Source organism: Rhinatrema bivittatum, chromosome 11 (assembly GCF_901001135.1).
Source record: "Rhinatrema bivittatum chromosome 11, aRhiBiv1.1, whole genome shotgun sequence".
Taxonomy (NCBI): domain Eukaryota; kingdom Metazoa; phylum Chordata; class Amphibia; order Gymnophiona; family Rhinatrematidae; genus Rhinatrema; species Rhinatrema bivittatum.
The window spans coordinates 101,227,275-101,243,412 of record NC_042625.1 but is presented as its reverse complement, the minus strand read 5'-3'; the positions used below and the strand labels follow the sequence as shown (position 1 = coordinate 101,243,412).

Sequence of the window (16,138 nt, the reverse complement as noted above, 5' to 3'; positions counted from 1 at the left end):
AGTTCTTCCACGTAAGACGAGCCCACATTTACTGCCTGGGGAGAGCTGGGAGGGGCTGTCCTGGACTCCTATTCCAGTTCTTCCAGGTAAGACGAGCCCACATTTACTGCCTGGGGAGAGCTGGGAGGGGCTGTCCTGGACTCCTATTCCAGTTCTTCCACGTAAGACGAGCCCACATTTACTGCCTGGGGAGAGCTGGGAGGGGCTGTCCTGGACTCCTATTCCAGTTCTTCCACGTAAGACGAGCCCACATTTACTGCCTGGGGAGAGCTGGGAGGGGCTGTCCTGGACTCCTATTCCAGTTCTTCCAGGTAAGACGAGCCCACATTTACTGCCTGGGGAGAGCTGGGAGGGGCTGTCCTGGACTCCTATTCCAGTTCTTCCACGTAAGACGAGCCCACATTTACTGCCTGGGGAGAGCTGGGAGGGGCTGCCCTGGACTCCTATTCCAGTTCTTGCCGAGGGAGGGTCCTTTACTTTGATCCTGTTTTTCCATGGGCAGGGATTCTTAATTCTGCATTTTGCTTATGGCTTATTTGGTGATTTCTTCACAGCAAAGGGGAAGTGTGCCAGGTGGAGCCCCTGGATCCCCCCGCAGGCTCCTGTGCTGGCGATCGGGTGTTTGTGGAGGGATATGAAGGCAAACAGGCACAAGCTGAACTGAAACCCAAAGAGAAAGTGTTTGAAAAGCTGCAGGTAGGAAAGCATTCACTACTTCTCTTCTTAGCTAAAGCGGAAATACATTGCTGGATTCTCTCACCCACATCCTTTTTCTCTCTCCCTCTTTCTAGGCTGAGTTCAAGGTCTCTGACGAATTGCAAGCTCAATGGCGAAAGAAAAACTTTATGACAAAATTAGGTGTTATCTCTTGTCGAACACTAAAAGGTGGGAGCATCAGCTAAGGAGCTGCACGTGGCGTCCATCCACGAGACCTGCTGCACGTGGCGTCCATCCACGAGACCTGCTGCTGTTTTTGATTACCTTCTTTCTTATAATTGCACTGGTCAGAGCTGCACCTACTGAATGCCTGGATTTTAGATGAGAGGGAGGACTGGGAGAGGGCGTGGGCCGCAAGGCCTCACGCTAGCTGTAGCAGCAGTGCCACTCAGCCTGTAGTGCGCACTGTGCCATCTTCACCCCCCGAGCATGAATTTTCCCCACCAGCCAGTAAGGAATTCATTTTATCATGAACCTTTTATGTCTTGTCTGTAAGTGCAGTTCTCTAAATAAATCTGGTCTTAATGGAAGATTATTTCCTGGCTCTGCAATCTATTTATGAAACCTGGTCCTGGCTCAGGAGTGTGGGCTCCAGCACAGCTCAGAACTTAAACAGCCAAACACTTTTAGGAGCTGGGATGTTTTTCCTCCTCTTTACTCTCTGCTGCTGGTGGTAGGGTTTGGGCTTTTCTTTACTCTTATACCAGAGAACAACCCAAGGCTGTTTACAACATGAACGTACAATGACGCCAGCCAGCCTGGGCCCTGGCTCTGCCGCCCCCACTCTGAGGCAGCAGTACTGGTGCAGCCATCGCCTGTCACTTTTGCCTAAAATGACCCACGGTTGCCATGGGACAGAGCAAAGCTTCCAGCAGGCAAGAGTTTACCAATCCCTGTCCTGGATGGACAGGAGCAGGACCTGAAGCAGCTTTGTGCAGGCTGTGCTACCTTCTCTCAGTACAAGAATATTCCAGGTGAGTAAATGAGCAGCGAGCACCAAGCCCAATTCCATAAACCGCCCCAGTGGGTCCATCCAGCTCAGTATCCTGGTCCCAAACAAACCGATGCCATGCTGCTATCGCACAGGGATACAAAGCAGTGGCTTTTCCCAAGTCTAACTGGATAACGGGTTACGGACTCGTCCTCCAGGAACTTCTCAAAACCTTTTTTAAACCCAGCTATGCTACTTGCCTTTACTATATCTTCTGCCAATGAATGGCAGAGCTTAACTGGGCAGAAAAATGTTCTGATTTGTTTTAAATGTGCTACTTAGTAACTGCATGGAGAATCCCCTACTGCAGCACTTCCCAAACCCGTCCTATGGCCTCCTCACGCAGGTGGGTGTTCATATGCATAGAAGTGTCCATGATTTGCAAATGTTTCATGTATTCAGTGAAGGATTCTGAAAACCCAAAGATAAAAAGTAGTTCCCTGTACGTACCAGGATCAGTCCAGACTGCTGGGTTATGCCTCCCGTCCAGCAGATGGAGTCAGAGAGAAACTGAAAAGGCACCACCCATATACCCTGGTGCGCCCCCCTGCGATCCCTTCAGTATATCTCTGACTCCAGCAGATGAGAGAGCATAACCTGCGGTCCTGATCTACTGAAAAACCCCCCCAAAAAAAACCACAGGAAGTTTATTGAGAGGAGTGAGGTGCTCCACTATTTCAGGTTTGATTTAAGTTATCTGGGAGGCAACTGTGACTAGAACTCGAGAAAAGCTGAAGTGAGGAGCCGTAGCAGGCAAGGCAGGGCTCTGCCCTGAAGCCTTTCGCCGGAGTACATTTTGCCCAGCCCAGTGAGAGGAGGGGGAGTATTCAGCGGTGGGCCGGTCACTTTCCCCCTCCGCCTCCAGAGAAGCCCATCCCTCGGAGAAAGTTGGCAGAAGGAGTTTCTCCTTTCTGCAGGCTCCAAGCGTTTTCAAAGTTTGTTAAAAAAAAAAAAAAAAAGTGTTTTTACTAATTCCCTGCCTGCTGTACTCTCTGGGTCTCCGGAGGGGGTGGCCTGCCACCCGTCCCTGTTTCGCGCTCATTTCGGTTCAGGGCAATGCCCAGGGGACTCGTTTGTGTCGCGTGCGGGGAGTCGGGGCTCCGGCTCTCGCGCGAAGGCCTCTCTTCCCGGGGATGAGGGGCCTTCGCCGAGAGCAGCCCCGACCGAGAAGTCACTCCCTTCGCGGCTGATCTCCTCGGGAGGCATCGCGGGAGCGTTCCCGCGTGCGGAGGTGGCGGCCATTTTAAATCAACCCGGTCGTGAAACGGAGCTGTCAGGAGGAAGAGGATGATGATCCCCTCTCCCCGCCGGAGTTAAGTCCTCCCAGGGGCAGCGATTCATTAAGGGGGATACTCGGAAGAGGCCACACCCCTTCTCGTCTCAATTTGTGCTTTTGCTGCACAAAGCTTACCTGGAGGCAGAAGCAGATTGGGAGCAGGGGGCTTCGGCTCCAAATAAGCGGGGGAAAATTTCTATAAGTCCTGAGGGTTTAGGAAATTCTGCTCCTTCCCCAGCTCCTAAGCCACCGCAGCATAAGCCAGTAGATCCTGCCCCTCAAGATCCCCCTACTCCTGATTCAGGGGCAGACATGGGGAGCGCGTAGCTCGTAGAGGGCGATGATCCGCTCGTCCCCAGATTGTTCCATAAGGAGGAGTTGGACCCCTTGATTTCGCATGTTCTTCAAGAACTGGGGATCCCAGTCCCACAGCTTGATTCAAATTCTTTACCAGGCAACTTGGAGTTGACGGGGCTCCGCGCGCCGTCCCATACGTTTCCTTAGCATAACAAACTTTCCCAGATCGTGTCCCGGGAATGGGATGCTCCGGAGCCTACCTTGAGTGTTGGCTGGGCTATGGATAAGCTGTACCCACTTCCTCTTGAGGCTTTGGAATTGCTTAAGGTGCCTAAGGTGGAGTCGGCGGTCACTGCCATCGCTAAACATACCACAATCCCAGTTACAGGTGGCACGGCCCTTAAGGATCCCCAAGATAGAATATTGGAAGTGTTGCTGAAGCGAATCTTTGAAGTGTCAGCCCTAGGGGTGCGAGCGGCAGTTTGTAGTTGCATGGTACAAAGGGCTACCCTCCGCTGGGTGCAGCAAATGTTAACGTCTCAAGATTTGCCTCCAGGGGAAACAGCAGGCAAACCGAATGGAATATGCGGCGGACGACCTGTATGATCTGCTCCGTACTTCAGCCCGCTCCATGGCGTCAGCAGTCTCCGCGCGCCGACTCCTCTGGCTACGCCATTGGGCGGCGGACTCATCCTCCAAAGCACAACTTGGTTCCTTCCCTTTTCGGGGTAAGTTGTTATTTGGGGATGAGTTGGAGCAGCTCATTAAGTCCTTGGGAGAGAACAAGGTCTTCAAATTGCCGGAAGACAGGCCAAAATCATTTCGTTCCTCAGGATCTTTTTGTTGTCGTTTTCGCGGACAGCGCCGGTATCGCTCCGGGAGAGGTTCCTCTTCATTTGCACCGCGGCAACCGCCAGCACGCTCTCAAGGATGGTCTTCTTCCTTTCGTGGCCAGCGGCAATCGCGCACGGGGGTGAGCCATGCCTTCGCCAATAAGACGCCACAATGAGGGGACGCCGGTCCATCCCTCCGTTCCGGAAGTGGGGGGTCGTTTATTTCACTTTCGGGAGGAATGGGCCAGAATAACCTCAGACCAGTGGGTCCTCGACACTATAAACCGCGGCTACGCCTTGGATTTTGCATGACCCCTGCGCGATTTCTTCCTAGCCTCCCCTGCGGGTCACGAGAAAAGCAAGAGGCTATTTCGCAAACGCTAGCGCGGTTACAGACTCTGGGGGCTATAGTTCCCATACCTGTGGCCGAGCAAGGCACGGGTCACTATTCCATCTATTTCATCGTCCCACAGAAGGAAGGAACCTTCTGTCCCATCCTCGATCTAAAACAGGTCAACAGAGCTCTAAGAATCCCACGCTTCCGAATGGAGATTCTCCGTTCCATCATTGCGGCGGTCCACAAAGGCGAATTTTTGGCTTCTTTGGATCTCACGGAGGCTTACCTGCACATCGGGATACAGGAATGTCATCAGAGGTTCCTAAGGTTCATGGTCCTGGGAGCCCATTACCAGTTTTGTGCTCTCCCCTTTGGTCTCGCAACAGCCCCGAGGGTCTTCACCAAAGTAATGGTAGTAGTCGCCGCAAGTCTCCGAAGAGAAGGAGTGCTCGTCCATCCTTACTTGGACGACTGGCTCATTCGGGCAAAATCAAGACGGCTTTGCGAGGAGGCAGTACGCACAGTCATTTCCCGTCTGAGCTCCCTAGGTTGGGTCGTCAACTACTCCAAGAGCCAGCTGATACCCTGCCAGACCCTAGAGTTTCTGGGGGGCCTTGTTCAATACGGAGTGGGGCAAGATTTCCCTGCCGCAGGCGCAAATAGAGCGACTGATGGCACACGTTAGTCATCTCCTAGCTCTGTCGCTGCCGGTGGTATGGGATTATTTACAGGTTCTTGGATATATGGCGTCCACCCTAGAGTTGGTGCCTTGGGCCTTTGCGCATATGCGACTATTACAGAGAGCGCTATTATCTCGATGGGACCCCAAGTCGGAAGAATTCCGGGTGCCGTTACCACTTCTAGACCCGGCAAGGGCCAGTCTGAATGGTGGTTGCAGCCGACCCATTTGCTCCAGGGAGTCGATTTGGAGCCTCCGAAATGGATCATCGTCACAACGGACGCCAGCCTGTCAGGTTGGGGGGCGGTCTGCCAATCTCAATCCGCACAGGGGCGTTGGACGGCTTCGCAGTCCAAGTGGTCCATCAACCGTCTGGAGACAAGGGCAGTCCGCTTGGCGCTGCGGTGGTTTCTTCCTCTGATCCGACATCAAGCAGTCAGAGTCCTGTCAGACAATGCAACGACGGTGGCATATATAAATCGCCAAGGAGGAACCAGGAGTTACTTGGTTGCGTCCGAGGCGAGCAAGTTAATGGATTGGGTGGAGGCGCATCTGTCTCTATTAGCGGCATCACACATTGCCGGCATCGACAACATCCAGGCGGACTATCTCAGCCGGCAGCAGTTGGATCCGGGGGAGTGGGAACTGTCACAAGAGGCACTCAAACTCATCATTCAAAGATGGGGAACGCCCCGCGTAGACCTCATGGCGACGCGCCTAAATGCAAAGGCAGCGTGTTTCTTCAGCCGCAGACGAGAGCACAGCTCGGAAGGCGTGGACGCATTGGTTCTTCCATGGCCCGAACATGTTCTCCTGTACGTGTTTCCTCCGTGGTCACTGATAGGCAAAGTGTTGCGTTGGATAGAATCCCACGTGGGTCCGGTCGTTCTCGTAGCGCCGGAGTGGGCCAGGAGGCCGTGGTTTGCCGATCTGATCAATCTAGCGGTGGACGGTCCCGTGCATCTCGGTCACCTTCCTTGCCTATTGCGGCAGGGTCCAGTGTTTTTTGACCAGGCCGATCGCTTTTGTCTAGCGGCTTGGCTTTTGAGAGGCGTCAATTGAGGAAGAAGGGATATTCTGATTCGGTCATTACTACTCTTCTTCAAGCTCGTAAGCCGTCTACTTCGGTTACCTACGTGTGGGTTTGGAAGGTGTTCGACTCTTGGTGTCGTGGTTCCTCCATGTCTCCAAGACAAGCTACGGTGTCACAGGTCCTCCAGTTCCTGCAGGAGGGCCTAAAGAAGGGTTTATCCTATAATTCCCTTAGAGTGCAGGTGGCGGCTTTAGGCTGTTTCCGCGGTAAAATTGACGGCGTTTCCATAGCCATGCACCCCGATGTAGCCAGATTTTTGAAGGGGATCAAGCATTTGCGCCCGCCGGTACGACCTATCTGTCCCGCTTGGAGTCTAAATTTAGTTCTTCGTGGCCTTAGTTCTTCTCCTTTTGAGCCGCTGAAGCGGGCTACACTCAAAGATCTCACTCTCAGCGCATTTCAGAGCTCCAAGCGCTGTCATGCAGAGAGCCTTTCCTTCGCATTTCGGATTCGGGTGTTTCGCTTCGAACTGTCCCTTCCTTCTTGCCTAAGGTGGTTACATCTTTTCATGTGAATCAGACGGTAGAACTCCCAGCCTTTTCGGCGAAAGACAGTGAGGCTTCGGTCCTTAGGAGGTTGGATGTTCGGGCGTTGTTGAGATACTTAGAGGTCACCAATCCTTTTCGCTTGTCTGTTCATCTTTTCGTTTTATGGAGTGGCCCTAAGAAGGGGTCCAAAGCTTCTAAGACGACTATAGCCCGCTGGCTGAAGGACGCTATTGCTTCAACTTACATTTGTAGGGGGCGTGCCGTTCCGGAAGGTCTTAAGGCTCATTCTCTGCGTTCCCAGGCGGCGTCTTGGGCGGAGAGTGCCTTTGTTTCCCCTCAGGAAATTTGGTGGCAACTTGGAAATCCTTGCACACTTTTGCTAGACATTACTGTTTGGATGTACAGGATCCAACGGTACCTTCGTTTGGCAGCGGTGTGCTTCGAGCGGGACTGTCAAGGGCCCGCCCCTTTTAGGGCAGCTTGGGTACTTCCCAGCAGTCTGGACTGATCCTGGTACGTACAGGGAAAGGAAAATTAGGCCTTACCTGATAATTTTCGTTCCTGTAGCACCAAGGATCAGTCCAGACGCCCGCCCATGTCAGTAACAGTCCCGACGCTGTATTCTTGTATTTCAGAATTCCTGTATGGAATGATTACACAACCTTCTCATCGTTTCGTTCAGCGGCATTTTCAGCCGGGGTTTTTTCCTCGTTTTTCCAAGAGTTCATGTTTCACTTGTTCTAGTCACAGGTTCTTGCCTAGGATTTCTTCTATCATTCTGCTTTGTTATCGATTATACTGAAGGATCGCAGGGGGGGGGGGGGCGCACCAGGGTATATAGGTGGTGCCTTTTCAGTTTCTCTCTGACTCCATCTGCTGGACAGGAGGCATAACCCAGCAGTCTGGACTGATCCTTGGTACTACAGGAACGAAAATTATCAGGTAAGGCCTAAATTTCCTTTGTTAAATATTAAGAAGGGCCTTCTCTGAACTCTGTGAGCGTGGAGTACACAGATAATGATTTTTCGTTGAACTCTCTGCATGCTTAAAGCATTCAGATAAAGATTTGAACTCCCTGTAAAAGCAGGTAATGATACTCTTGAACTCCTGGAGCCCTCCAGTAATGAACAGTACCTGCATGGAGAATCCCCTGGTGCAGCACTTCCCAAACCCGTCCTATGGACTCCTCACGCAGGTGGGTGTTCATTTGCATGGAAGTCTCCATGATTTGGAAAAGTTTCATGTATTCAGTGAAGGATTCTGAAAACCCAACTGGCTCTGCTGTAGTCATCCTTTCTGGAAGAACTGTTCAGCATTTACCCGTTCCCCTCGAGTGCTGTTTTTATAAACTTTTCACAGTTGTCCATGCACGCGTCTCTTCTCCAAGCGCCAGAGCCCTAGCCTCTGTATCGGTTTGGTCTCCCTCCTCTGTACCTTTGCCAGTTTTGCTTTTTTTTTTTTTTTTTGAGATGTGACCAGAATTAAATAAAAATTAAAGTAACAATTAGTCTTACACAAGAAATGCTTTAATTACAAGCTTGCTTATTACACTTGAGGGAAAAAAAAGGACTTTATCTCCATTTGTTTCCCAACACTTCAAGGCAAATGGTTTTCATAATCACAGCAAGTGAAGCAAGCCTGCCCCCTCCTCTCTCACGCTTGTGCCTCTTACAGAAAGGATTTCTGCCTTTGGCTAGGAGTAGGGGGCAGCTCTTCTGCCTCTGTGCTGGACGGTACCTGCATGTGGAGCTGCCTCTGGCTACGCCCTAGGACTATCCATACCCACAGCAAGAGGCAAGGCTCAGTCGTAGGGGGGCTCTGTACTCGGACCTTAAGCAGAACCCCAGCCCAGGGCTCTCTAAGGCAGCCGGGTCAGTGCCGCTATCCCCTCCCCCTGTCTAGTGCCGCCACCACCTCGTCTTAGCGCTCTGGCTGCCTCCTATCCCCTCCCCCTGTCTAGTGCCGCCACCACCTCGTCTTAGTGCTCTGGCTGCCTCCTATCCCCTCCCCCTGTCTAGTGCCGCCACCACCTCGTCTTAGCGCTCTGGCTGCCTCCTATCCCCTCCCCCTGTCTAGTGCCGCCACCACCTCGTCTTAGCGCTCTGCCTGCCTCCTATCCCCTCCCCCTGTCTAGTGCCGCCACCACCTCGTCTTAGCGCTCTGCCTGCCTCCTATCCCCTCCCCCTGTCTAGTGCCGCCACCACCTCGTCTTAGCGCTCTGGCTGCCTCCTACCCCCTCCCCCTGTCTAGTGCCGCCACCACCTCGTCTTAGCGCTCTGCCTGCCTCCTATCCCCTCCCCCTGTCTAGTGCCGCCACCACCTCGTCTTAGCGCTCTGGCTGCCTGCTACCCCCTCCGCCCTGTCTAGCGCCGCCACCACCTCGTCTTAGCGCTCTGCCTGCCTCCTATCCCCTCCCCCTGTCTAGTGCCGCCACCACCTCGTCTTAGCGCTCTGCCTGCCTCCTATCCCCTCCCCCTGTCTAGTGCCGCCACCACCTCGTCTTAGCGCTCTGCCTGCCTCCTATCCCCCCCCCCCTGTCTAGTGCCGCCACCACCTCGTCTTAGCGCTCTGGCTGCCTGCTACCCCCTCCCCCTGTCTAGTGCCGCCACCACCTCGTCTTAGCGCTCTGGCTGCCTCCTATCCCCTCCCCCTGTCTAGTGCCGCCACCACCTCGTCTTAGCGCTCTGGCTGCCTCCTATCCCCTCCCCCTGTCTAGTGCCGCCACCACCTCGTCTTAGCGCTCTGGCTGCCTCCTACCCCCTCCCCCTGTCTAGTGCCGCCACCACCTCGTCTTAGCGCTCTGGCTGCCTCCTACCCCCTCCCCCTGTCTAGTGCCGCCACCACCTCGTCTTAGCGCTCTGGCTGCCTCCTATCCCCTCCCCCTGTCTAGTGCCGCCACCACCTCGTCTTAGCGCTCTGGCTGCCTCCTATCCCCTCCCCCTGTCTAGTGCCGCCACCACCTCGTCTTAGTGCTCTGGCTGTCTCCTATCCCCTCCCCCTGTCTAGTGCCGCCACCACCTCGTCTTAGCGCTCTGGCTGCCTCCTATCCCCGCCCCCCTGTCTAGTGCCGCCACCACCTCGTCTTAGCGCTCTGCCTGCCTCCTATCCCCTCCCCCTGTCTAGTGCCGCCACCACCTCGTCTTAGCGCTCTGGCTGCCTCCTATCCCCTCCCCCTGTCTAGTGCCGCCACCACCTCGTCTTAGCGCTCTGCCTGCCTCCTATCCCCTCCCCCTGTCTAGTGCCGCCACCACCTCGTCTTAGCGCTCTGCCTGCCTCCTATCCCCTCCCCCTGTCTAGTGCCGCCACCACCTCGACTTAGCGCTCTGGCTGCCTCCTATCCCCTCCCCCCTGTCTAGTGCCGCCACCACCTCGTCTTAGTGCTCTGCCTGCCTCCTACCCCCCTCCCCCCTGTCTAGTGCCGCCACCACCTCGTCTTAGCGCTCTGGCTGCCTCCTATCCCCTCCCCCTGTCTAGTGCCGCCACCACCTCGTCTTAGCGCTCTGGCTGCCTCCTATCCCCTCCCCCTGTCTAGTGCCGCCACCACCTCGTCTTAGCGCTCTGCCTGCCTCCTATCCCCTCCCCCTGTCTAGTGCCGCCACCACCTCGTCTTAGCGCTCTGCCTGCCTCCTATCCCCTCCCCCTGTCTAGTGCCGCCACCACCTCGTCTTAGCGCTCTGCCTGCCTCCTATCCCCTCCCCCTGTCTAGTGCCGCCACCACCTCGTCTTAGCGCTCTGCCTGCCTCCTATCCCCTCCCCCTGTCTAGTGCCGCCACCACCTCGTCTTAGTGCTCTGGCTGCCTCCTATCCCCTCCCCCTGTCTAGTGCCGCCACCACCTCGTCTTAGCGCTCTGCCTGCCTCCTATCCCCTCCCCCTGTCTAGTGCCGCCACCACCTCGTCTTAGCGCTCTGGCTGCCTCCTATCCCCTCCCCCTGTCTAGTGCCGCCACCACCTCGTCTTAGCGCTCTGGCTGCCTCCTACCCCCTCCCCCTGTCTAGTGCCGCCACCACCTCGTCTTAGCGCTCTGCCTGCCTCCTATCCCCTCCCCCTGTCTAGTGCCGCCACCACCTCGTCTTAGCGCTCTGCCTGCCTCCTATCCCCTCCCCCTGTCTAGTGCCGCCACCACCTCGTCTTAGCGCTCTGCCTGCCTCCTACCCCCTCCCCCTGTCTAGTGCCGCCACCACCTCGTCTTAGCGCTCTGGCTGCCTCCTATCCCCTCCCCCTGTCTAGTGCCGCCACCACCTCGTCTTAGCGCTCTGCCTGCCTCCTATCCCCTCCCCCCTGTCTAGTGCCGCCACCACCTCGTCTTAGCGCTCTGGCTGCCTCCTACCCCCTCCCCCTGTCTAGTGCCGCCCACCACCTCGTCTTAGCGCTCTGCCTGCCTCCTATCCCCTCCCCCTGTCTAGTGCCGCCACCACCTCGTCTTAGCGCTCTGCCTGCCTCCTACCCCCTCCCCCTGTCTAGTGCCGCCACCACCTCGTCTTAGTGCTCTGGCTGCCTCCTATCCCCTCCCCCTGTCTAGTGCCGCCACCACCTCGTCTTAGCGCTCTGGCTGCCTCCTATCCCCTCCCCCTGTCTAGTGCCGCCACCACCTCGTCTTAGCGCTCTGGCTGCCTCCTACCCCCTCCCCCTGTCTAGTGCCGCCACCACCTCGTCTTAGCGCTCTGGCTGCCTCCTATCCCCTCCCCCTGTCTAGTGCCGCCACCACCTCGTCTTAGTGCTCTGGCTGCCTCCTATCCCCTCCCCCTGTCTAGTGCCGCCACCACCTCGTCTTAGCGCTCTGGCTGCCTCCAAGTCCTGTTCTTCTCTTACAGCCTGTGACCAGGTGAAATGGTTGAAGGCCTCCCTCCCTCTCGTGACAGCGTGGAAACATCTGCCAAACAGGAAAACCAGCTCTGGTTTAAGTGCTCTGATTATTTTTTAAGCCAGTTTTTCTGGGGTTTGATTACAAAGTTTTTCTCAAGCAATTTACAATATTAAAAGAAAAACTACAGTAAATACAAAAGACAACATTGTCTTGCAAATCCCATCCCCCGGAGTGCAGAGCAGGGTCCGGGCTGCAGCAGAGAAGAGTAGGACTTTTACCTTTTAAGTTAAAAAATAAAACAAAATAAAAATATACGTAAAACAAAGCTCTAGTATGAAAGTGAAAACCAACACCAAGGTTGCATAAAGGCTGTGCCCAAGAGGCTAAGGCTGCTTTATCCTCCTCACGTCTTCAGTTCTCGCCAGCGCTGCGCAGGGGTTCCTGAGTGATTTCTTTTCCTGAAGTCTCAGGGTCCAGGACCTTCCACCTCCTGTTTTTCTGGAAGGGAGAGAGTTCCCGTTAGATACCAAAACTCCTGCCTGTGCATCATCTTAAGTTGCAGCACAGAGCAGCGTCCTGGAGCCACTTCACCACGAGCCCTGATGTAACTGGTGCAGAGAAAGCATGAAAAACACTGGATCACCTCATATCCAGGCAAGCAACGTACACAGAGTCACATTCCTCACCCCAGACGCTGTACAGAAGGATGGCCTCATCTATTCCAAGGCGCTTATTAATCCCTCCTCTGCCCCCAGCAGCCAGGCTGGAATCGTGCATCGACCACAGCCAAAGAGCCTGAACATCTGGAAAAAGGCCCCAGCAGAAGCTGGGGCAGCATTAACCTCTCCCTCTCCCTCCCCGAGTTGGATTTTATTGGTCTTACCTTGTGCAGGAGGATTCAGGGGAAGGGGCTCCTGGCCTCTGCCATTCTCGGCCAGAGAGTCTGCGAGTTCAGAGAGGCCCTGGCGAGTCCTGGCGTCTTCCTGCGATGAACATTTGGCTTTAGCATCAGGCACAAAGTAGTTGGTCTGTGGCTGTGGACTAGAAGGAGAAGAGGCCTTCCCCTGCGAAGGTTTCCGTGCTATAGGGGGTGGGATTTTGCTGGGCTTTTTCTGCACTTGTGGTTTGCCAGCAGCAGCTGAGGTCTGCACAGTCCGAGGGCCAGAATAAGATATCAGCTCAGCTACCAAGTTCTTCTTCAGGTCTGCTTGGGCTTCGGGGGACGAGGAAGGCTCAATAACAATCTTTTTTGGGCTCTTGGCAAAGATAAAGCTGGCTGTGGAGGCCGGGGATTTACGAATAGGGGACAACTGACCATCTTTAGCCTCAGAGCTAGAAGGTAGGGTGGCCTGGGAGGCCTTAGGAGAGAGGGTGGATGCCTCGTGACGTGGGGTGGAAGGCACTGTGTCTTCAGCAGGAGGCGGCGACCTTAGAGACAGTGACTTCCGGATGGGTTTCTGAGGGGCAAAATTACCCAGATTCCTGTCTCCATTTGCTAGATGTGGGTGGTGGTCTATCAGCGTCTTGTTGGCATCCCTTTGCACAGAGCGCAAGCGCACCATCTGCAGCAGTGAGGGGGTGACCAGGGGCAGGCTGGCATCTTCCTTGGGCACAGGGCTGCTTTTGTTTTGTGCTACAGCCTCCAGCTTAGGGTCTGTGCCAGGGATGCTTACTCTCTCATGAAAGCTTGGCTGGTGCTGAAGGGTAGCTGGGGAGGCAGCAGTGAGGGAAGGTGCTGGGATAGCAGAGGCAACGCCTGGTACCACTGTCGCACTGGGAAGACCTCCTGCGCTGATAGAGTTGGGGCTGGAAGCAGGAGCCAGAAACAACTTTGCCTGCACCGCCTGTCCCATTTCAGCTTGGATGGATGAAGCGTTTGAGGGTCTCTGCTGCTGGATTTTGGATGACACTTTAGCTGAAAAAGCTAAGGATGAGCCAGTGCTCTGCTCTGCGGCTGAACAGGACGATGCCACGGCCTGGAAGGGCGCTGCCCCTGCAGTATCCTTAGGTACAATGGAGGATTCTGATTGCAGTGGGGGAAGCGTGGAGAAGGACACATCTTCTGGGGGAGGGAAGTTGGCCATGGACAGGTCTGCTTCACACGGAGCTGGCGGTGGTGGCGGTGGCCACAGAGCATCTGATGTACAACCGAGAACCTCCGAAGAAGGGAATGAGACATCGGAAGGGGAATCTGTATTCCTTACAGGTGGGGGTGGGGGATGGTAAGAGGGTGGGGGTGATGGAGGAGGGGAGTTATTGCCCCTTATAAGGACAGGAGGCCCCTCACCAGCTTTGCTAATAGATGCAGGCAAAATGGGGGTTGGAGGAGCAGGAGCAGCAGAGACGAGACCTGCAGCAAGGAGAGGAGAAGGAGCAGGAGCAGCAGAGACGAGACCTGCACCAAGGAGAGGAGCAGGAGCAGGAGCAGCAGAGACGAGACCTGCAGCAAGGAGAGGAGCAGGAGCAGCAGAGACGAGACCTGCAGCAAGGAGAGGAGAAGGAGCAGGAGCAGCAGAGACGAGACCTGCACCAAGGAGAGGAGCAGGAGCAGCAGAGACGAGACCTGCAGCAAGGAGAGGAGCAGGAGCAGCAGAGACGAGACCTGCAGCAAGGAGAGGAGAAGGAGCAGGAGCAGCAGAGACGAGACCTGCACCAAGGAGAGGAGCAGGAGCAGCAGAGACGAGACCTGCACCAAGGAGAGGAGCAGGAATTTTACTGGGGGGTTTGGAAGGAGGAGGAAAAAGAGGAGCAGGAACCTTGGGATGGGGAGGAATGACAAACCTTTGATGAATGCTTGTAGAGGTGCCTCCTACAGAAACTGGAGCTGCACTAACTGGGGAGCTGCTTAGCACATGAGATGTGACTTCCTGGGGAACTGAATCTGAGGTAGAGGAAGATAAGGATGTCAGAGAGGAGGACACAGAAACAGCAGTCGACCTTACAGACCCTAACCTCTCTGGCTTTATTGGTTGCGGCCTCCTATTGATTGGAGAGGAAGGGTAGTTGATCAGTCCTTTGGTTGGAAGAGTAGGAGTACCACTTTGGCTGGAGTAGCCACTGGAGGGCGACAAAGTGCGCTCAGACCTGCCTGGAGAGTTCTCTTTCCGTCTTGATGCAACACCGGAGGAAAGCGGCTGATCCTTCACCATTCTGTTATTTTCTTGCATGAGACGACCAGAGCCAGGGCTGGTAGGACGCTCAGAAACAGCCAAAGCACAGATATTTGCAGAAGGCACCTGGCTTCTTTCATGGAGTGAGGCTGGCAAAAAAATCTCCTCTCCCTCTCCAGAACTTTGGTTCTCCAGCCGTCGCACCCATGGGTCACCACCAGTATTCGCCTTGTGCTTCTTCTCTGGCCGGGGAGGCAAGCCCAGCTCCTTCTGCTGCTGCAGCGAGTAGCTCCTGCGGGGTGGAGCTGGAGGCTTCTTGGATTTACGCAAGGAGACGCTGCGTATAGAGGACCTGTCGCTGGTGATGCTTATCGTATCGGAGCTGTCCATTGTGCTGCTGCTGACACTGTAGGCAGGAGAGGCCCTTCCTCCCACCTCAGAAGGCACCATTGGAAGTCCCAGAGTGCCCGGGGCAGCGCTACCATTCGTTCTACAGTTTGCAGAACTGGAGATGGGCACCTGCTCTGTTGGGGGTTCAGCAGCCCCACTATCCTTGTCCCTTTTTTGGACAGCCCCAGATCCTCCCTGGGAGGAGATGGTGGAACTATTGGACACAATGGTTTCGGTGGACTGGGAGTGACTCCAGTTCTCACTGGAAGAGGAATGGTGCTGGCTGCAGTAGTGACGCAGTGAAGCAGGACTTGCTGTGGACAGGGTACAGCGACTCAGTGTCCTAACACTGTTCCTACTCAGAGCAATGACATCTACCAGTGGTGGCAGGATGGCATTGGGAATGATCTTGGACATGTATGTGCCCTGAGGAGAGATCGACATCACAGGACTCATTAGCTCGCTCTGGCCAGTGGTTGTGGTCATCCCAGGCACTGCCAGAGATTTTGGCCGTGTCAGTGGAGATAGCTTTGCAGTGATTTTTCTGTCCAGGAATGTGTCGTCATAGTACACCTTATCAATGTGTCGCTGGAGTGCACCATCCGAGTCCATGTCTCTTCTGTATGAGCTGAGCTCCAGGCTCTGAAGAGAAACATGTGCACCCCTGACCTCGGACGCCCCACATGAGTGCACGTTCCCATCAATGGTTGGAATGTAAATCACTTGTGAATTCAGCTCCTCCTTCCCATTCTGCAGAAGGGCTGGCTTGGATGTTCCCTCCCCGTAAGGCAAGTCATCCTGCAGTCCCTCTTCTCCTGAAAACACATCCATAACCTTCCGGTGAGAACTCGAATTCTTGGGTAAACCTGGAATTAAGGAAGTGCACAGGTATTGGACAGAGCAGTGCATCTCAAGACCTGTCCTGGAGGACCCCCATGCTGTGGAGGCGGTGCATGCAAATCTCTCCTGCATATTTATTGCAGATCTCTAAACCCACCCGGGGCCAGTCTGGGAACCACGGCTCTAGATGCAGAAGATATCCCGCCGGATCCATATTACCAGCAGGGCTCCACTCACTATCCCCAAATCTCGTCTGCCCACTCCCCCCCCCCCCCCCCTTGC

The 16,138-nt window shown here is 55.0% G+C and overlaps 2 protein-coding genes across 4 annotated transcripts in view; one reads left to right on the top strand and one right to left on the bottom strand.

Moving 5' to 3' along the window:
* Positions 1-1,252, top strand: part of YARS (tyrosyl-tRNA synthetase) — a 33,610-nt gene extending 32,358 nt beyond the window's left edge. For all 3 annotated transcript variants that reach the window (XM_029619154.1, XM_029619155.1, XM_029619156.1), the window contains exons 13-14: positions 555-696; positions 792-1,252. In XM_029619154.1, the coding sequence (XP_029475014.1) occupies positions 555-696; positions 792-902 (253 nt within the window). In that variant the 3' untranslated portion in view covers positions 903-1,252. The remainder of the gene's footprint in view (positions 1-554; positions 697-791) is intronic.
* Positions 1,253-11,068: 9,816 nt separating this feature from the next.
* The window catches only part of KIAA1522 (KIAA1522 ortholog), a 47,980-nt gene continuing 42,910 nt past the window's right edge, over positions 11,069-16,138 (bottom strand). The window contains exons 7-9 of the mRNA XM_029619092.1: positions 12,400-15,882; positions 11,476-12,014; positions 11,069-11,417 (exon numbers count right to left, since the gene is read on the bottom strand). Of these exons, the coding sequence (XP_029474952.1) occupies positions 11,983-12,014; positions 12,400-15,882 (3,515 nt within the window). The 3' untranslated portion in view covers positions 11,069-11,417; positions 11,476-11,982. The remainder of the gene's footprint in view (positions 11,418-11,475; positions 12,015-12,399; positions 15,883-16,138) is intronic.